Source organism: Rhea pennata, chromosome 13, assembly GCF_028389875.1.
Source record: "Rhea pennata isolate bPtePen1 chromosome 13, bPtePen1.pri, whole genome shotgun sequence".
Taxonomy (NCBI): Eukaryota; Metazoa; Chordata; class Aves; order Rheiformes; family Rheidae; genus Rhea; species Rhea pennata.
The window spans coordinates 23,140,732-23,159,728 of NC_084675.1; the positions used below are offsets into that span (position 1 = coordinate 23,140,732).

The 18,997-nt window shown below is 67.6% G+C and overlaps 5 protein-coding genes across 5 annotated transcripts; 2 read left to right on the forward strand and 3 right to left on the reverse strand.

Moving 5' to 3' along the window:
• Positions 1-1,425: 1,425 nt before the first annotated feature.
• Positions 1,426-5,649, forward strand: VPS4A (vacuolar protein sorting 4 homolog A). Its single transcript, XM_062586132.1, has 11 exons — positions 1,426-1,506; positions 1,711-1,822; positions 2,142-2,289; positions 2,498-2,559; positions 2,857-2,976; positions 3,184-3,340; positions 3,823-3,971; positions 4,071-4,152; positions 4,252-4,471; positions 4,581-4,721; positions 5,201-5,649. Exons 1-11 carry the CDS (start codon positions 1,486-1,488, stop codon positions 5,300-5,302), a joined length of 1,314 nt encoding a protein of 437 aa, XP_062442116.1. The 5' UTR covers positions 1,426-1,485; the 3' UTR covers positions 5,303-5,649.
• An 872-nt stretch (positions 5,650-6,521) lies between these two features.
• On the reverse strand, positions 6,522-7,711 carry PDF (peptide deformylase, mitochondrial; the record flags this gene model as incomplete). Its single annotated transcript, XM_062586873.1, has 2 exons — positions 6,522-6,934; positions 7,240-7,711. Coding segments are annotated over 2 exons (630 nt in total), but the record flags the coding sequence as incomplete, so codon positions are not given.
• Positions 7,712-9,892: 2,181 nt separating this feature from the next.
• Positions 9,893-12,803, reverse strand: COG8 (component of oligomeric golgi complex 8). Its single transcript, XM_062586131.1, has 5 exons — positions 12,443-12,803; positions 11,850-12,057; positions 10,958-11,776; positions 10,535-10,703; positions 9,893-10,370 (listed from the first exon to the last, which is right to left on the reverse strand). Exons 1-5 carry the CDS (start codon positions 12,757-12,759, stop codon positions 10,129-10,131), a joined length of 1,755 nt encoding a protein of 584 aa, XP_062442115.1. The 5' UTR covers positions 12,760-12,803; the 3' UTR covers positions 9,893-10,128.
• A 31-nt stretch (positions 12,804-12,834) lies between these two features.
• On the forward strand, positions 12,835-14,605 carry NIP7 (nucleolar pre-rRNA processing protein NIP7). Its single transcript, XM_062586133.1, has 5 exons — positions 12,835-12,928; positions 13,552-13,638; positions 13,785-13,923; positions 14,002-14,142; positions 14,243-14,605. The coding sequence occupies exons 1-5, from the start codon at positions 12,873-12,875 to the stop codon at positions 14,360-14,362; spliced, it is 543 nt and encodes a 180-aa protein (XP_062442117.1). The 5' UTR covers positions 12,835-12,872; the 3' UTR covers positions 14,363-14,605.
• Positions 14,606-15,032: 427 nt separating this feature from the next.
• Positions 15,033-18,733, reverse strand: TMED6 (transmembrane p24 trafficking protein 6; the record flags this gene model as incomplete). The annotated part of the gene is made up of 4 exons (XM_062586874.1): positions 15,033-15,518; positions 16,099-16,247; positions 16,522-16,648; positions 18,494-18,733. Coding segments are annotated over 4 exons (741 nt in total), but the record flags the coding sequence as incomplete, so codon positions are not given.
• Between the last annotated feature and the right edge of the window lie 264 nt (positions 18,734-18,997).

An 18,997-nucleotide genomic window follows, 5' to 3' on the forward strand; every position in this document is an offset into this window, starting at 1 on the left:
GTAAACTACCTAATAAGCTGCTATGCAAATTCTGTTCCGCCCTTGCTGCCCTTAAGGGCTGAGCGAGCCCGAGGGCCTGCGGGAGGATGTGTAGACTTATGCACTTTCGCTTTTTGTACTTTACCTCTGACACTTAAGCTTGAACAGCGGCTCCTTCGGCGCTCGGGGCGGTCGGGCTTTACGCCCGTGCCAAGTGCCGGCGCGTCCTCGGCCGGGCCGATGCCGCGGGGCCGGGGGACCCGGGGCCATCGCGGCCCCCGCGCCGGGAGCGGCCGGGCGCCGAACCGCCGCGCTGCCGCCCGCGGCCCACGCGAGGCACCGGGCGCGTCGCGCTGCCGCGGCCCCCGCACTACCGTACAGCCCTTTCTATTTTTGTATTCTTTGTAAATCGCTATTTATATAAGACTTCCTTTTGGGGGATTTTTGAATCTCAGACTCCTAGGTCATCCAGGTCACAGAGCCGATACCCGGCGCGGGGCGGCTCGCGGTGCCTGTGGCCGGGGCGGCTCCACGCGCTCCGGGGACGCAGGTGCCGGTGAGCGGCGCGCCGGGCAGCGCCAGCGTGTGCCCCGGCCGCGCGGGGCCCCTCACCCCGCGCTGTCCGTAATAAAGGCGTTTGCTGTGAGCCCCGGCCCCGGGCTGTGTCCGTGGGGGGCGTCGCGGGGGGGGGGACGGGACGGGGACGCGCCGTGCGCCGGGGGCTGCACCAGCATGGTGGCGAGCGTGTGCGTGCACGTGTGTGTGTGTGGGGGAGGCTGCGCTGCCAGTACCGCGTGTGCAGGGTGTACGTGTGGGGTATGCACACGGAGCGTGGGGGTGTGTGGCGAACACGGGGTGTCAGCGTGTGCACTGACCGTGCAGGCGCTGTGTATAGCATGTATGTGCAAATCCATGTGCGTGTGTGTGTGTATGACATGCACAGTGTGCGTGTGCATGTGATGTGCACTGTGTGGCATGCACAGTGTGTACATGTGCGTGCGTGAGATGCGTGTGCGTGTGTGTGCGTGATGTGCACTGTGTACAGCATGCGGAGTGTGCACGTGTGTGTGTGTGATGTCCACTCTGTGGCATGCACAGTATGTACGTTTATGTGCGTGAGACATGCACAGCGTGTGCATCTGTGTGCGTGATGTGCACGGTGTACAGCATGGGGGTGTGCGTGTGTGCGTGCGCGCAGGAAGACGCGCGCACGCACCCGCGAGCGGCGCGGGCGGGCACTAGGCCCCGGGGGGTGCTCGGCGAAGCCCCGCCCCTCCGCCCCGCGCTGCCCCGCCCCCGGCCCCGGCCCCGCCCCCCGGCCCCGCCCCGGCCCCGCGCGCCGCCGCCAGGGGGCGCCGCCGCCGCCGCCGCCGCCGCGCAGGCGCCGCAGTCGCGGTCGCGGTCGCTCCGGCTGGGCCGCGCCGCCGCCGCCGCCGCCGCCGCCGCCGGGCCGGGCCGGCCGGGCCGCAGGAGCGCCGCGGGTCGCGGCCGCCACCGGGAGATGCGATGACAACGTCAATCCTGCAGGTAGCGCCGCGCCGCGCCGGCGGGAGGCGGCGGGGCCCGGCGCGGCCCTGTCGGCGCGGGAGCCGCCGGCCTCGCCCGGCCGGGCCGGGCCGGGCCGGGCCGGGGCAGCGGGGGCCGCTGCCGGGGCGGGGCGGCGGGGGCGGCGGGGGGCTCGGCCGGGCCGCCGCCGCCGCCGCGCTGAGGGCCGCCGCGGCGTCCCGGCAGAAGGCCATCGACCTGGTGACCAAGGCCACCGAGGAGGACAAGGCCAAGAACTACGAGGAGGCGCTGCGGCTCTACCAGCACGCCGTGGAGTACTTCCTGCACGCCATCAAATGTGAGCCCCACGCGGGACGGCGCGGGACGGCGCGGGGACGGGCACGCAGGCAGGACAGGGCGAGACGGGGCAGGTCCGGCACAGGGGGGAGACAGCTCCGGGACAGGACGCGAAGGGGACGCAGGCGGGACTGGGAAGGGGACAGGATGGGAGCGGGACAGAGGCGGGGACAGGACGGGATGGGACAGGACAGGTGCGGGGACAGCGTGGCACACGGACGGGGTGGGGACGGGGCCTCTGCCCCGGCTGGGGGCCGGGGCCGCGGCTCCCCGGTGGCGGCTCGGGGACCCGCCGGTGACGCCCGCGGGCTCTCCCGCAGATGAGGCTCACAGCGACAAGGCGAAGGAGAGCATCCGGGCGAAGTGCGTGCAGTACCTGGACCGGGCGGAGAAGCTGAAGGATTACCTGCGCAGCAAGGACAAGCAGGGCAAGAAGCCCGTCAAAGAGTCGCAGAATGACAACAAAGGGTGCGCGGGGGCGAGGGCACCGTCCCGGTGCCGGGGTGCCGGGGAAGGGCCGGGGCAGAGCCCTCCGGCTGCTCCCCTCCGCAGCGCTCGCCACGGGAGCAGCTCTGTTCCTGCCCTTCTCCCACCCTCTGCCCAGGCTCCAGAGCAGAGGCCGGACCCTGCTGGCCGTGCTGAGGCCTCTGCTCCCCTAACCCCGTCCCCTCCGCAGGAGCGACAGCGACAGCGAGGGCGAGAACCCCGAGAAGAAGAAGCTGCAGGAGCAGCTGATGGGTAAGAGGCAGTGGAGGCGGAGGCCGGCGCTGCGGGTGCTGCTGTGCTGGCTGCTCGCGGAGGGTTTCCCAAAAGGCCTTTGCGTGGGTGGCTGTGGAGTGGGGGTCTGGGCCGTGGGGCCATGGTGGGGCAGGCAAGGGGCTTTGCCAGGCCTCCACAGCCCCTGATCTGCACTCCACACCGGGGGCAGCCCCACAGCATGGCTGGGTTGGGGGCCTGGGGAGGGGGCTCTGGCTCTCGGGAGCGCTGCAGCCTGTCTTGTGTGGCTGCGTGAGCAGAGCTGCACTCCACCCGCAGGTGCCATCATGATGGAGAAGCCCAACGTGCGGTGGAGCGACGTGGCCGGCCTGGAGGGAGCCAAGGAGGCCCTGAAGGAAGCCGTGATCCTGCCCATCAAGTTCCCGCACCTGTTCACCGGTGAGAGTCGCTCTGGCTGCGCCGCGGCCACCCCTGTCCCGCAGGAAAGGGCCTCACATGGCCGTAGCGCTGGGCGTGACGGGGCCGGAGACGCCTGGGAGCCTGCAGCCCCGCGGCCCCTCGCTGAGCTGCCCGGATGCCCCGCGGTCGTGGCACGGATCTAGCCGGCGCAGCAAAGGGGGAGCCGTGACACAGGCCTTGTTGCAGGTAAGCGCACGCCCTGGCGAGGGATTCTGCTCTTCGGGCCCCCTGGTACTGGGAAGTCCTACTTGGCCAAGGCCGTGGCCACCGAGGCCAACAACTCCACCTTCTTCTCCGTGTCGTCCTCTGACCTGATGTCTAAGTGGCTGGGAGAGAGCGAGAAGTGAGCTGAGGGCTGGCGGCAGTGCGGGGCGCGCGCGTGCTGTAGGCTGGCTCCAGCCACCCCTGTTTGTGAGCCTGGCGGTGCCAAAGTTGTGGCTCGGGGGTGGACGAGCCGGCAGCGTCGCTGAAGCTGCGTTAACGTAGACACCTCGGGTCCACAGGCGTGAGCCCCCGGGCCCCCGGGAGGCGCTGCCAAGCTGCCGCAGTGCTGCGCAGAGACTCTGTGCCTGGAGCCCCTTGGCTAGCAGCCCTCGGCCAGGGCCTGGCCTGGGCTGGCAGCGCTGCTGCCTTGCTGGCCCCGGGCAGGGAGCTGTTGCCCTTGTTCCAGGTCCAGTCTGGCTTGGCGTGGGGCACCCTGAGTGCCGTGGGGCCAGGGGCAGCAGCGGGAGACAGGCGAGCTCGTCCCCCTCTCTGCCCCGCCGGGGACATTCGGGGCGCAGGGGGCTCCCCAAGTTGGAGCCCATCCTGAGTCTTTGTGGCCAGGCTGGTGAAGAACCTCTTTGAGCTGGCGAGGCAGCACAAGCCCTCCATCATCTTCATCGACGAGGTGGACTCGCTGTGCGGCTCCCGCAACGAGAACGAGAGCGAGGCGGCGCGGCGCATCAAGACGGAGTTCCTGGTGCAGATGCAGGGTGCGTGGGGAAGCCGCGGGACGTCTTCAGCTCGCGCCGGTGTCCCCAGAGCGCTGCCAGCCGCTGAGTCCCCCTCACTGCCCCCGTTTCTCCCCCTAGGCGTGGGCAACAGCAGCGACGGCATCCTGGTGCTCGGCGCCACAAATATCCCCTGGGTGCTGGACTCGGCCATCAGGAGAAGGTGAGCAGGACGCGGCTCCTCTGCCGCCTCCCCCTCTGTGGGGCTGGCCGTGGGGTGGCTGGGGGGGAGCACAGCCACTCATCTCCAGGCCGTGCCCAGGTTTGAGAAGCGCATTTACATCCCGCTGCCCGAGGAGGCGGCCCGTGCCCAGATGTTCAAGCTGCACCTGGGCAACACCCCACACTGCCTGACGGAGGCCAACATCCACGAGCTGGCCCGGAAGACGGACGGCTACTCGGGGGCAGACATCAGCATTATCGTGCGGGACGCCCTCATGCAGCCCGTCCGCAAGGTGCAGTCGGCCACGCACTTCAAGAAGGTGAGCGCGGCGTGGCTGCCTGCGCCGGGGGCGCCGGCTCGGCACTGCCGCCGCGGCCCCACGCCCGCCCGTCCAGCCACCCCTGCAGCTCCGCCTGCCTCCGCCCCAGGTCCGAGGTCCCTCGCGCACAAACCCCAACGTGATCGTAGACGACCTCCTGACACCCTGCTCGCCCGGAGACCCTGGCGCCACCGAGATGACCTGGATGGAGGTGCCCAGCGACAAGCTCATGGAGCCCATCGTCTGCATGGTGAGCGGCAGGTGGGGGTGTGGGGCCCATGCGCGGCGCAAGGCGCTTGTGGTCCCGGCCCTGCGGGTTCCCCGGCCCTCCGCCGGAGCCTGCCTCAAGGGCCGCAAGCTCCAGCGCGTGGACAGGGCCTCCCCCTCCCGGGAAAGGCTGGAACGCGTCTCTGGAGGCGCGCTCATCGCACCAGTCGCAGCCCTGCCGGGCGAGGGACCCAGTCCTGCCCTCCCCTGGGGTGCTGAGCTGCCTGGGCCAGGTGTGACATGCCAGGGGAGGGTGGGCGCCCGCAGCCTGCGCTTGGGCTCCCCTGGGAAGCAGCTGCCAGTGAGCCCAGCGCTGCCTCCTGCTCCGGGGCCTGCAGGGGCACCAGGCCCAGCGCTGCCTCCTGCTCCGGGGCCTGCAGAGGCACCAGGCCAACTCCAGGCTGGGGGGGGGGCCGAGCGGTCCCGCCCTACTGCTCCTCAGCCGCCCTCCCCGCGTTGCAGTCGGACATGCTGCGCTCTCTGGCCACCACGCGCCCCACCGTCAACGCCGAGGACCTCCTGAAGGTGAAGAAATTCACAGAGGACTTTGGCCAGGAAGGTTAAGGGCTCCGGCCGCGGGCCGGCGGGGGCAGCCGGCCGTGGCGCGGCAGCGTCCTCGCAGCACCCGGGCTGGCCCCCCCGTGCCAAAGGGGTTCGTGTTCAGCTGTCTACTAAACCCATCTCACTTTCAGCACCTGGCTGGGCGGCAGGGGTGGGGGGCACTGTCCTGGCCGGGCTGATGCTACTGGGGGGAGGGGGTGTGGTCCAAGCACAGCCTGGGCTGCTGGGTGCCCCCCACCCTGTCCCGGCTGCTCCCCACTCTTCTTCCTGCTCTTTTTTTATTTTTTAAATTAATGCTGCTTTGGGGTCTGTCTTGTTTATATGAAAATAAAAACAATGCAAAAACTTCAGCCCGAGCCCAGCCCAGCCCCTCCCTGCAGCGAGGCAGCTCCGGCAGCGGAGGGCCGCGGCCGTGGGGCAGATAACGTCCAGCCCCCGGTGCTGCTCATAGCAGCTGGAGGGCTGCCGCCTCCGGCTGTCGCAGACCGTGGGGCAGGAGGGCTCCGGCGCACCTCAGCGTCGCTGGGCGGGAGGGCGGGTGCTGCGGGGCCGGGCTGGGCCAGGCTGCCCAAGGTCGCGCACGCGGCCAGGCGGAGCGGGGCCGGGCCCGGAGCTGCAGCAAGGGCTGAGCCTGGGCAGGGCGAGGGGGGGGGTGCTGGGAGCCCCCAGTTCCTGTGCAGCCTCGCAGCAGGGCTGACTCCTGCAGTAAGCTGCAACGGGCAGCCAGGGCTCACCAAGGCTAATTTCCTCTCCCCGCCCATGAATAACATCAGGCTTCTTTGTAGTTAGAAATACTACGGCCCCTGCCCACCCCCAGCACACAGCTCCTGCCATCAGCGGGGGGACGCTCCGGAGCGGTACGTGGGCTGCCCCCTTCCTGGGGGCTGGCAGCAGTGCCAGGGCCCGGGGGAGCCTCACTGCCCCCGCTCTCTGCCAGCCTGCGCCCTGGGCTGAGCCTCACTGGCCTCCCAGGCCAGGACTGGCTCTGTCCTGCTCCAGCTTGTGCTCCAGGGAAGGAGCTGCCCCAGCCGCCGGAGCCAGGCTGCATTTGGTGCGTCCCTGAGCACAGGGGTGACCCCCCCCCCCCCCCCACGGCACAGAGGTGGTGGGGAGATGGAGAAGGTGCACAGAGCCCCCCCCCCCCCCGGCTGGGCTGTGCCCTCCTGCAGCGGGCAGCGACATACAGCCGTGCTGGGTGTGCAGGAAAGGCCCAGAGCTGGTGCCAAGTCCTGAAACACTCTGTATTGAGCGCAGTACAGCTGAATTTGAGTCTCTCAGGCTGTGGCTCAGTTGTTCTTCCCCACCAGGTGCTCGTGTCAGGTGCAGCAGCCTCCGCAGGAGGGTCTGGGGTGCGTCGGGCTGCTCCCGGCCCCGCAGCCCGGGCTGCGCTGTCTGGTGGGGGTTTGTCCCAGCACTGGGCCGGTCGTCCCATGGCTGCGGGGGGAGGACAGGCTACGGTGTGTCTGTGGGGCAAGGCTCACTCGAGGAGCTCCATCCAGTGGACGTTGGTGAAGGTCCGGCTGTCCATCTTGTCGATGTAGAGGATGCCGTCCAGGTGGTCCATCTCATGCTGGATAACGCGGGCGGCCCAGCCTGTCGCCTCCCAGCTCACCGGCTCCCCGGTCTCGTCCACACCTACACGGGAGCAGGCAGGGCGTGAGGGCGGCCAAGGTCCCAGGGTGGGAGGGGGAAGGACGTGTCCCTGTACAGCATCCGGGGGGAGACGGGAGAGTTCGGGGCAGGGTGGGGCTAGGCCAAGGTGGGGCCAGCCTGGAGGCACCAGGGCTGCAGGTGGTGGGGGCTGTGTGAGGGCAGGTGCCAACTGGGAATGGGCTTTGGAGCAGCGGGGAAAGGATTTTCGGCAGGGGAGGAGAAGACGGAGCCCCCCCCCCCCGTACAATAGGGCAATGGGTCCGGGGGGGGGGGGGGGCGGTCTGTACCGGAGACGTGCACAGCCCAGTGCCGCGGGACACAGGCGGAGAAGCCGGCGAGGCTGGCGCAGCCCTCGGGGGCGGTGACGAGGCGGGCGTCGAGGACGCGGAGCTGGGGGTTGACGAGGACGCGGAGCGGGAAGGGCTCGAGGCGGCGGGCGCGGCGCAGCGCCGGCGGGTACTGGCCGCAGAGGGCGGGCGGCAGCTCCGCCGCGAAGACGCGCAGCGGCACCCCCAGCTGCGGGGCGCTGAGGCCCAGGAAGGGCCCGCGGCGCAGCGCCGCCGCCAGCGCCGCCGCCAGCGCCCGCAGCTCGGCGCCGCCCAGGCGCTCCGGGGCCACGGCGGCGGCGGCGCCGCGCAGCACCGGGGCCCCCACCTGGCACACGGCGGCGAACGGCGGCGCCGGCGGGCCCAGCACCCGCCGCTTCAGCGCCCGCCAGTACGAGCGCTCCCGCGCGCCCCACTCCGCCGCGCCGCCGCACCCCCGCGCCGCGGCCGGCGGGAGCCGCCGCGCCGCCGCCACCATGGCCGCCGCCATCATGGGCGCCGCCGCTGCGCGCGCACCGCTACGGCGGCCGCGAGGCGCCCGCGCGCAGCACCACGGGAAGGCGCCGCGGCGGCCCCTGGGGGGGGGAGGGGGTAACACGTGAGGGCAGTGCGCGTGCGCGGACCCCGGCTGCGTCGCGTGAGGGCAGTGCGCGTGCGCGCGGCGGCGTTCCGCGCGCTGCCTCGCGTGCAAGGTGTGCGCTGCACGGCGTGCGTGTGCGCTGTGCCTGCACTGCGTGTGCGCTGCACGGCGTGCGTGTGCGCTGTGCCGGCACTGCACTGCGTGTGCACTGTGCCTGCACTGCACTGCGTGTGCGCTGCACGGCGTGCGTGTGCGCTGTGCGTGCACTGCACTGCGTGTGCGCTGCACGGCGTGCGTGTGCGCTGTGCCGGCACTGCACTGCGTGTGCACTGTGCCTGCACTGCACTGCGTGTGCGCTGCACGGCGTGCGTGTGCGCTGTGCCTGCACTGCACTGCGTGTGCGCTGTGCCTGCACTGCACTGCGTGTGCGCTGCACGGCGTGCGTGTGCGCTGTGCCTGCACTGCACTGCGTGTGCGCTGTGCCTGTGTGCCACACTGCGTGTGCGCTGTGCGTGCTGCACTGCGTGTGCGCTGTGCCTGCACTGCACTGCGTGTGCGCTGTGCCTGTGTGCCACACTGCGTGTGCGCTGTGCGTGCTGCACTGCGTGTGCGCTGTGCCTGCACTGCACTGCGTGTGCACTGTGCCTGTGTGCCACACTGCGTGTGCGCTGCACGGCGTGCGTGTGCGCTGTGCGTGCTGCACTGCGTGTGCACTGTGCCTGCACTGCACTGCGTGTGCACTGTGCCTGTGTGCCACACTGCGTGTGCGCTGTGCGTGCTGCACTGCGTGTGCGCTGCACGTGCTGCACTGCGTGTGCACTGTGCCTGTGTGCCACACTGCGTGTGCGCTGCACGGCGTGCGTGTGCGCTGTGCCTGCACTGCACTGCGTGTGCGCTGTGCCTGCACTGCACTGCGTGTGCGCTGCACGGCGTGCGTGTGCGCTGTGCCTGCACTGCACTGCGTGTGCACTGTGCCTGTGTGCCACACTGCGTGTGCGCTGTGCGTGCTGCACTGCGTGTGCGCTGTGCCTGCACTGCACTGCGTGTGCACTGTGCCTGCACTGCACTGCGTGTGCACTGTGCCTGCACTGCGTGTGCGCTGTGCCTGCACTGCACTGCGTGTGCGCTGCGCGTGCTGCACTGCGTGTGCACTGTGCCTGCACTGCACTGCGTGTGCACTGTGCCTGCACTGCGTGTGCGCTGTGCCTGCGCTGCACTGCGTGTGCGCTGCGCGTGCTGCACTGCGTGTGCGCTGTGCCTGCGCTGCACTGCGTGTGCGCTGTGCGTGCCGCACTGCGTGTGCACTGTGCCTGCGCTGCACTGCGTGTGCGCTGTGCGTGCTGCACTGCGTGTGCGCTGCACGTGCTGCACTGCGTGTGCACTGTGCCTGCACTGCGTGTGCGCTGCGCGTGCTGCACTGCGTGTGCGCTGTGCCTGCGCTGCACTGCGTGTGCGCTGTGCGTGCCGCACTGCGTGTGCACTGTGCCTGCACTGCACTGCGTGTGCGCTGTGCGTGCTGCACTGCGTGTGCGCTGTGCCTGCACTGCACTGCGTGTGCACTGTGCCTGCACTGCGTGTGCAGGCACAAGCCCTCTGTGTGCTGCGCATGCGTATGCGCACGGGCACTGCGCGCAGTGCACTGTGCACGCTGCACTGCCGTACCGCTCTGCACGAGCAGTGCACGCTTCCCGTGCCGCGCAGCACCAGCACGGGGCGAGAGCGGGGGGCACACGCGTACGTGCAAAACAGCACTGAACCGGCACCCAGGGGACCCGGCCTGAACCACGCGGTCGGGAGGAGCGAGAACCCGCACGGAGAGCACGGACCAGGCGGGGGCGGCAGCAGCCTGGGGACAGGGGGGCACGGGGAGGACGCCAGCCCTGGGGAGCCGTGTCCCCTCGCCCTGCGCATGGGGTGCCGCGGGAAGGGACGGGTGGAGCGCAGCCAGGCAGGGGGGCTCCAGCCGCCTCGCTGCTCCTGTCCCCGGGGAAGCGCCTCCGGCTCCGAGGGGGAGAGGGGACGGCACTGCAGCCATGGCAGACGCAGAGGAGCTTTATTACGTAGTGTCCAGCCCTTCCCAGCGGAAGGAGCTAACAAGACAAGCCGGCACGGAGGGAAACGGCCCCTGTTCAGCCCCGCTACAGCAGACTTTAGCACCGGCAGCCGTGCTAAGCTGCTCCCCTCACCCAGCTCATCCCCCCGGCTGCCTCGGAGTCCAGCGTGCTGTGGCCCACCCGGCTCGCGTGTCCCTGGCGCAGGAGAGCCTGCAGCTAGCTCACGTCCACGGGCTCCGCAGGGCTCTGCTCCGCCAGCACGGCAAGGGGCTGACCGGACGCATCCTCCTCCTGTGCGTGCGGCAGGGCGGCCGGCGAGGGGCTCTCCTGCGCTGGCTCCTCACCCGGCACCAGATCCGCCTCTCGTGCCGGCAGGATGAAGGCCAGGGGCTCCCCGACAGCCCCGGTGTCGAGGCAGCCCAGCCTGCAGAACCGCTGCAGCTGGGTGGCGGGGACGCCTGTGGGAGAGCAGAGGAGAGTCTGCGGTCTGGCGCCAGCACAACTCTCCCGCGAGAAAGAGAGGGAGCACAAGACCGCAAAGGGACGGGCACAGGGTCCCCAGGATGTCTCCAGCTCCTCCCACCAGCTCTCCCCAGAGGAGCACCATGACCAGGAGCCTTACCCAGCGCCTGTGCTATCTGGGCTGGAGGAAAGAGGACCTGGAGGCAGCGGTTAAGGTAGGGGAGCAGATCTTCCAGGAACACGGTGCAGAACTGGACAAAGAGCTCCTGCTCGCGCCCGCTGAAAGCTGCCTCTTCTGCCCGATGAAAGGCCAGGATTATTTTGGTCACCTGGGGTGAGAGGACAATGATGTCATTAATTCCTTAGTCACATCCCCAGCGCACACAACACAGAATCCAAGACCTGGAGAGCCCCACGCATCTCAGAGAAAAGAGCCGCTTCTGCTCCATGGTGCCAGGCTCCCAGCCTCGGCCATCCAGACAAATCGGACAGACCGTGAGGAAATTTTCTTCTGCTCTGTTCTGCCACAGCAAAGCCAAAAGCCCCACGGAGCAAGGCACATCTCTGGCCCTGGCAGTCTCACCTGGCCAAGAGCATCCTCCAGGCAGGTGGTGACATCCTGGGCCAGGGCCACAGGGCAGCAGAGCCGCAAGTCATTGAAGGCGACAAGGAGGTTGTTCAGGAAGCAGGCAAGGGGCGGGAAGTCCAGCAGCACCATGGGCGGCTGCAGGGTCCCTGGCTGGGCTGTCGGCACCACCGCTGCAACGGTGCTGCCCAGCACGGCTGGGGCAGAGATGAGCGTGTAGGAATTCATCTCCTCCTGGAATTTCTCCACAGCCTCCTCAACTGCCTTCCTGAAGGCGCCAATAGTGACGCGCTGGAAGATGGGGGCCAGCTGCCCGCGGAAGTCAGCGCCCACCCTGCTGAAGGAGAGTCCGAAGTACATGCACTGTCCCAGCAGCGAATCCAGGCGGCCGCCCACCCCACGCTGGAGGTCGCCCTCCAGCACCTGCAGGAACTCGGAGACCTTCTGCAGCACCCAGCCATGGAAGATGGCCCCCTCATTGAGGGCTGGCTCGTCGGGGGGCAGGAGCGGCTCCTCGTCAGAGAAGATGGCGCGATACTGCGTGATGATGTCAAAGAGATGGACACGGCAGGCCTCGATAGTCTTGGTGATGTGGAAATAGGGGTCGTCATCTGGGATGGAGGCCTGGATGGAGCGCAGCCAGGCGTCCCGCGCCTGCAGGAACTTGATGCGCAGCTCGGCCTCCGTGAAGACGTCCATGCGCCGCAGGTAGCCAATGACCCGCAGGCAGGCCGGCAGCTGGATGTTGCTGCGTAGCTGCTGGATGAGCTGGTTCAGCATCAGCTGGGTGGACTGGCGGACTTCGTCCACGATACCCTGGGGACGGGGAGACAGCCTCAGCCACAGGTGCCACGGAGCCGCCGCGGGGCCGGGGCAGAGCGCGGCACACCTGGATCACGGGGATGGCACTGTGCTTCCTCTCCAGCCGGCGCACGTAGGCAGCGAGCTCCAGCGCCTCCTCGTAGTAGCCGTTGCGGACGCAGGTGTCCATGAGCTGCGGGATCTCCAGGATCTCCAGGATCTCCGTGTGCCGGTTCAGCGTCAGGCTGTTCATGCGCCGGCTGCAGGCGATCTCCTCGGCGTCTCGCATGAAGTTCCTGCGGGATCGCAAGGGGATCGAGGTGAGGGCCCCTCCCCGTGCCAGCACCAGGCTGAAGGCGGACAACTGCCTCACGAGGGCCCCCAGGGCCCCCGCTGCCGACACCGGCCCCCTCTCCTCACCCCTGCCCCCAGCTCCAGCGTCGTCCAGGGCCCCTCCCAGCCTCGGTCCCTGCTTCCACCCCGCCCCTCACCGCTGGGTCCCTCCTGCCCCCGTGCCCTCTCCCAGCGCCCCGGGGGCTCCCCCAGCTTCCCGCCGGGCCTTCCCGGCGCCGGCTCCCGCCTCGCCCGGGGCCCCCCGGCGCGGCCGCGGCCCAGCGCCGGCCTCCCCCGGCCCCTGCGCGCCCCCAGCGGGGCCCTGCCCGGCCCCCCCCCGGCCCGCACCGGCAGGCCTCCTGGAGGGCAGGCAGCCGGGCGAGCAGGCTGCCCAGGCGGCGCTCGATGCCGCCGAAGCCGTGGCCGGCGCGGCCGGTGCACTCGGCGGAGCGGATGAAGGCGCGGTAGTGCTCGAAGGCGAGGCGGCGCGTCTGCGCCCCGACCCGCGCCCGCTCCGCCGCCAGCCGCGCCGGCTCGCGGCCCAGCGCCGCCAGCCCCAGCGCCGCCAGCTCCGCCAGGTACACGGAGAGCTCGGCGCCGCCGGGCGCCGCCGCGCCGCCCAGCAGCCACGCCAGCAGGCTGGCCTCCTCCGCCGCCGCCGCCATGCCGCCGCCGCTCTGCCCGCCGCGCCTCGGTGCTCTGCGGCGGCGCTTCCGCTTCCGGGGTCGCAGCCCGGACCGCTTCCGGCTCCGGCGAGGCGTCGCGTGCGCGGGCGGCGATGCGGCCGCTGACGGAGGCGGAGACGCGCGCGGTGTTCGAGAAACTCGGGAGATAGTGAGGCAGCGGGAGCGGGGGGGACCGGGGGGCAGTGAGGGACCGGGGGGCAGTGAGGGACCGGGGGGGACCGGGGGGCAGTGAGGGACCGGGACCGGGACCAGAGGGGTCAAGGGGGCAGTGAGGGACCGGGACCGGGGGGGTCTGGGGGACAGTGAGGGACCGGGGGGCGGAGATAGTGAGGGACTGGGACCGGGACTGGGGGGGTCCGGGGGGCAGTGAGGGACGGGGACCGAGACGGTCTGGGAGGTGGGAGACAGTGAGGAACCGGGACTGGGGGAATCTGGGGGAAACCAGGGGGCGGGAGACAGGGACCGGGAGCAGGAGCGGAGGGATCCGGGGGATGGGAGACAGTGGGGGGGGTGCCGGTAGATAGGGGGGAGCCGCGGGATGGGGAGCCGCGGAGGGGGGCACCGCGAGTGGGCCTGGGATGGGCTCAGCGGGGCAAGAGGACGGGGGAAGCAGGGACGCGCTCCACTGCGACGAGCGGGTCAGCGGGGGCACCGAGGGGCAGCAGAGGGGTTGGGCTGCGCCTCTGGGGGCCTCGGGCTGGAGAGGGGCCGCCGGAGGGCAGCACCCACGGGGGCGGCGCGCGGCCAGGCGCTCACGGCCTCTCCCCGCAGCATCGGCGAGAACATCCAGCTGCTGGTGGACCGGCCCGACGGCACCTACTGCTTCCGCCTGCACCGGGACCGCGTCTACTACGTGAGGTGAGCGGGGCCCCGGAGCGGCGGCGGCGCTGGGGCAGCGTCGGGCTGGGCAGCCGCGCCAGCGGGTGCCTGCCTGGAGAGCGGCCGCGGGCGCGCGGGGCCCTCCCGGCTCGGGAGCCGCGGCAGCCTGCGCCGTCTCTCCGCAGCGAGAAGCTGCTGAAGGTGGCCACGAGCGTCCCCCGGGACAGCCTGGTCGCGCTGGGCACCTGCTTCGGGAAGTTCACCAAGACGCAGAAGTTCCGGCTCAACGTCACGGCCCTGGACTTCCTCGCACCCTACGCCAAGGTGGGACGCGGCGCCGCCGGCCTGGCCCCGCGCGCCCCGGCCCCCGCAGCCCCTCACCTCTCTGGGCCTCTCTTGCAGTACAAGGTGTGGGTGAAGCCAGGCTCGGAGCAGTCCTTCCTCTACGGCAACCACGTGCTGAAGTCCGGCCTGGGCCGCATCACGGAGAACACGGCCCAGTACCAGGGCGTGGTGGTGTACTCCATGGCTGACATCCCGCTGGTGAGCGGCGGGGGTCAGCCCCGGCGGGCTCCGGTGGTGGGGACACAGGTGCTGGGGTGGGGAATTCGCTCCATCCTTCTCACTTCTCCTCCATCCGCAGGGATTTGGGGTAGCTGCAAAGTCCACGCAGGACTGCAGGAAGGTGGACCCCATGGCGATCGTGGTGTTTCACCAGGCTGACGTCGGGGAGTACGTGCGGAGCGAGGACACGCTGACTTAGGGAGTTGCCCGCTCTGAAAACATGAGCGATTCTGGGCAGAAGGGACCTTGACCTGTGCAGTCTGCACGCTGCCGGCACGCGGGCAGCAAGGAGCCTGCCCCGAGCGGGGTGGTGGGAGGCAGCGGCACTGCCCCACGCCTGCCGGGGGGGAGGGGGTTCTGCTGCTGTGACCATGAGTACCTGCTCCCCACAGTGGTAGGTCTGGTGCTGTGATCATATAAAGCCATTTCCCTTTCTTGTAAACTGCATTTTGTCTTGTGCAGAGCTGCAGGGGGAGGAATCAGTCCTCAACCTCTGGGCCTGGGGGGAATTATGCTTTGAGTTAACCTTCCTCAGGTCAGTGTCAGGTGGTGACACACACTGAGTGTGAATGCAGAGGGAAAAAGCACCACGTCAGATGAAGCAGACGGGGTTCATGGGGGGCACCCCCCATCCTCCACTTTCAGCCCGGCTTTCAGCTGTCCAAGGTGACTGTTGTGCTTCCCCGGAAGGGAGCAGGCAGCTACCTGCAGGGAAGGACTTGCTTCCCCTCGGCTCGGAGGAGATGGACTGCAGCCAGTGCGCTCCAGTTTTGCCAGAGAGGTGGTTATAGCATTTCTAATAGAAAAGGCAAGTTAAGACTCGGTCTTTAAAGGGTAACAGGGATGTAACAAAACAGTTCCCAACAACCACAAAGTTAAGGCAATTACTTCAAACTTTTTTTCCTCCAAAATGATAGCAGTAGAGACAGGGCTAGAGCCGAGGGCAGGAGCCCAGAGAGTTCTGTGTGTCCAGCTGCACTGTCTCCTTCCCAAGACAGGATCTGGTCCCCCCCTCCCCAACCTGCAGTGGCAGGGCGGCTGCTGTGAAGGTGCAGAGGAGCAGCTCGGTTCCCGGTTGCTGCAGGCAGAGGCAGGCCAGGCGCTGGCGCTGCCGGCTGTGCTCGGAGCCCCTAGCACCTCGGCCTGGCAGCAGGCTGCACGACGAAGAGGCGCTTCAAGAAGTAGAGCTGTAGCACCCCGGAGAGGACAATGATGCAGCTCTGAGCCAGCGACCACCAGTTGATGTAGTTGTAGTTGGACTCGAGGAGGAAGGAGTCGGCGCCTTTCCTCATCCGGGCGAAGTTGTAGAACCTCCACATGTGGAAGACGTGGACCTGCAGCTTCCGCATGCTGATCTGCGGCCGGAGCAAGGGGCGAGAGGAGGAAGCTCACCAGCTGCAGAACGTACTGCCGCAGCGGCTGGACACGGTAGGGACGGCTGTAGAACACCCCGACAGCTGCCTACAAGGCTCGGGACTGAACAGGGGTTCCCAGGGTCAGGCAGACCCATGGGCTGCGTTGCCCAGCACCAGCCCTGCCAGGAGCAGGCAGTTGGAACAGGGCCTCAGGGACGACAGGCTGGTAGTTGCAGCACGCTTTTAAGTACTAGCAGCGATAAACTCCTTTCTCGGTTCCCAGCAGAGGGGTTTGCTTTTCCCCTGCTCAGCTCTGGCAGGCTCAATGAGCGGCAGGCTAGAGGCCAGCATGGGAGCGGCAAGCCGCTGGTAGCTCCTGGCATGCCAGCGCAGATCCCAGTAAACAAGTGGCAGTTTTTCATCCCACCTAGCTCCTGGCTGCCAAAGCTTGAGGACCCCATCCACTTCCAGGAGGAAGCTGCTCCATTAAGTCTTGCTGTTGTCTTCATTTTGAGCCTGGTTTTGTGTCTTCCTGACCACATGCTATTTCAAATCATTTTATGGTAGAAGCAACACTTACCTCGATGGCATCCAGGGTGTCATTCAGCTGTTTCCTCTCTACTTGTTCATTCTCAGTGTCAAAGCCTTGGTAGTACACACCAAAGTTGAGATAAACCTGCATGAAGCCAAAGTGGTTGTGCTGGTTGTCCAGGCACAGCTGGTAAAAACCTGCAGAGAGAAGTGGGGATTTTTATTGCTTCAGTAGAGCAGCTGCTGATAGAACCATGCCCCTTGCTATACTCTACTCCCCTCTGTAAGGAAGAGAGACCTGATTGTATGGATAGGTCAATACTCCAGAAAATTTTGGCCGTGCAGGCAGGCTCAGAGATGCCTGCTAGCTGGGGAGTTCACTGCCCTCAGACTCCAATCACTGTCAGTGATAACTGCCCGCAGATCTCAGAGGGGTCAGGCAAGCCCAGGAAGGGACTAGCGTAGCAGGAACCTGTCTCCTTGGTTGGAAAGTTGATCTGTCCTCGCACATGCTGGGAAGAACCAAGCCGGAAGCCACTGGGGTCGCTCACTGTGGCCAAGATGTGCCTGTTGCTCGCCATCCCCGACGCCCGCTGGACCTAGAGGCAGGAAACGACAGATGGAAGCGCAGGGGCTCTCAGCTAGTGCTGCTGCGCGGTAGGTGTAAGAGTCCGTCAGGACCACGCTGCATTTCTTGAGCCAGAGCACCGAGCCCCGCTCCCAGAGCCAGCCTGGCTGGAATTAGGGCATGGCTGGTGGCTGGGCCGTGCTGGCAGTCCAAACCCTCTGCAGAGGGGAAGCGGTTTCCCAAGCGCCTTCTGCAGGGCATTGGTGAATCAGCCTGGAGGAAGGCGTGCGCGCAGGATCCCTGCTGTCCCAACGAGCACAGTTCTTTCTTCCATCCCTCTGCCCTTGCTGGGGAGCCCAGGCTAGCAGCGGCAAGGTGCTGACCTGGGAACTACCTGTTCATTCTGAGTCTCTGTGATTTTCCGAGCAGCTCCCTCTGCTTTGCCAGGGTGTTCACCCCGCCGTTCCCCAGGGACCTCTGCGTGCCCAACTTAGCACCCCAGGAAAGAGAGAAATTGGGAACATGCCGTCGCCCCTGTGAGCGGGAACCGACACAACCCGCTGCTGCTGGGCAGCCGGGCTCCGGCGGCCTGCTTTAGGGAGCTCCCCTCCCTCCTTGCTCTCCAGCGGAGCAGGGTGGGTTGGCTGCGCCCTGCAGCCAGGAACAAAAGCCTCTTTTTCAGTGAACTGCCAGTTCCACATAAGAGACAACAAAATTCACAGTCCTGAGTAACTTAACCCCTTAGTTCCCCGTCTCCGGCCCTGCGGTGCTGCTGGCTCTAGCTCAGCCCCGAGCGGGGCCTTGGCCGTCAGCCTGCCCAGCTGCGGGCAGGGCGGCAGCCCCTCGCAGCGAGGCTCCCGGCCCTGCAGCTCCACCTGGCTCCTTCCCACTGGGGTTTAGCCAGGACTGCCGCTGGGATGCTGCTGCTCGCACTGCGGCTTTGGGGCCGGCGGGAGGGAGATCGCGGCTGGAGCTTGGGCTGGGCTTGTGCTCCATCCCTAGGGCTGTTCCCACACACGAGTTCCGGCTCGGCTGCTCCCTTCCACGTGGCTTTGCCCAGTGCTCCCTGCTGCAACACTGGTAGGTGGTGGAAGTGTGCCTGAGACGCCGGGCACGGTTGTGCCCATATGCTCCTTCAATCAGCTGAGTGTAAACAGGAGATAAAAGAGCTGCAACTTCCCCTCGTGGGAAGGGGACGGCAGATACGGCTGTGCCCAGCAGACCTTCAGGGCTCGTTCCCCTCGCAGCTCAGAGAGGCAATCTTGGGTAACAGCCCCCAACCAACTCGGCACAGAGCAGAGCCCCCGCAGCACTGAGACCCCCCACACTGGTAGTTCCCTGTGAGCTCCCACCGGCGCCATGGGCCAGCAGCCCGAGCTCTGGGCACCTGCAGCTCCCTCTGCTCACGCAGACGTGAGCATGTAGCAGCCCCAAGAGCCAGGCTCATTGGCATCAAATATCAACAGTTTTAAACCAGGTATTTTTAACAATAAATAGGATCGACAATGAGAGAGGAAACTGCCTGAAGAACATGGCCCCTGAAACCAGCCACCTGTGTCACTGCAAAAATTCCCTCTTCCAAGCAAGGACCTTCCTATGCAAGGCAAGCCACTGCCACCCTTGGGACAGCCCACGTGGAATTCAGCTGGCACATGGATTTCACTTCGCTTCCACATGCATAAGCCCAGCACTGACTGCAAGATCAAACAGGCTGCGGGCTGCTCACCGAAGGGCTTGTTGCACCCTCCGAGGAGGCAGCCGGCATTGGATCAGCCCCTGGGGTGGCTCTGTGGCCAGCACATCCTGGTCTAACGCGGACCCCGTTTGAGGGTGCGCTCTGCCGACAGCTCTGTGGGCAGCGTCACCCAATACTCGCCTCATAGCTGAAGAAGAAGTTGCCGCTCTGGTGCGCGAACTGCCAGAAGCACTCCGCGGAGCCCGCAGGGACGACGATGGCGAAGTCATAGCGGTCGGCTCCGCGGAACAGAGGCTCGTTGCTGGACCCGCTCAGGGGCTCCGTCTTGGGGCACCCCGCGGGGCTCAGCCACCCCAGCGCCAGTAGACCCAGCAGCAGCATGCTGCTCCCGAGCCTTCGGGCTCCAGCTGGGGCAGCCGGAGCAGGGATCCAAGGTGGCAGGGGTAATCATTAACTGTGCTCCCGCTCTCCCGTTTGCTCTGCCGTTTCAGTCGGCAGCACTTGGGCTAGTGTCAGGAGCAGCTTGGAACAGGCTCCGCTCCTCAAGGTGATGCCAGTGCACAGCAGGACCCGACCCACTTTGTCCACGTTAGAGCTTACCGAGCTGAACCCTTTGGCAAAGGGGCTGTTGTGTAACTACCACGGTCACCAGCAGCACCTCCCGGCTACACAAAGCTGCTCTGA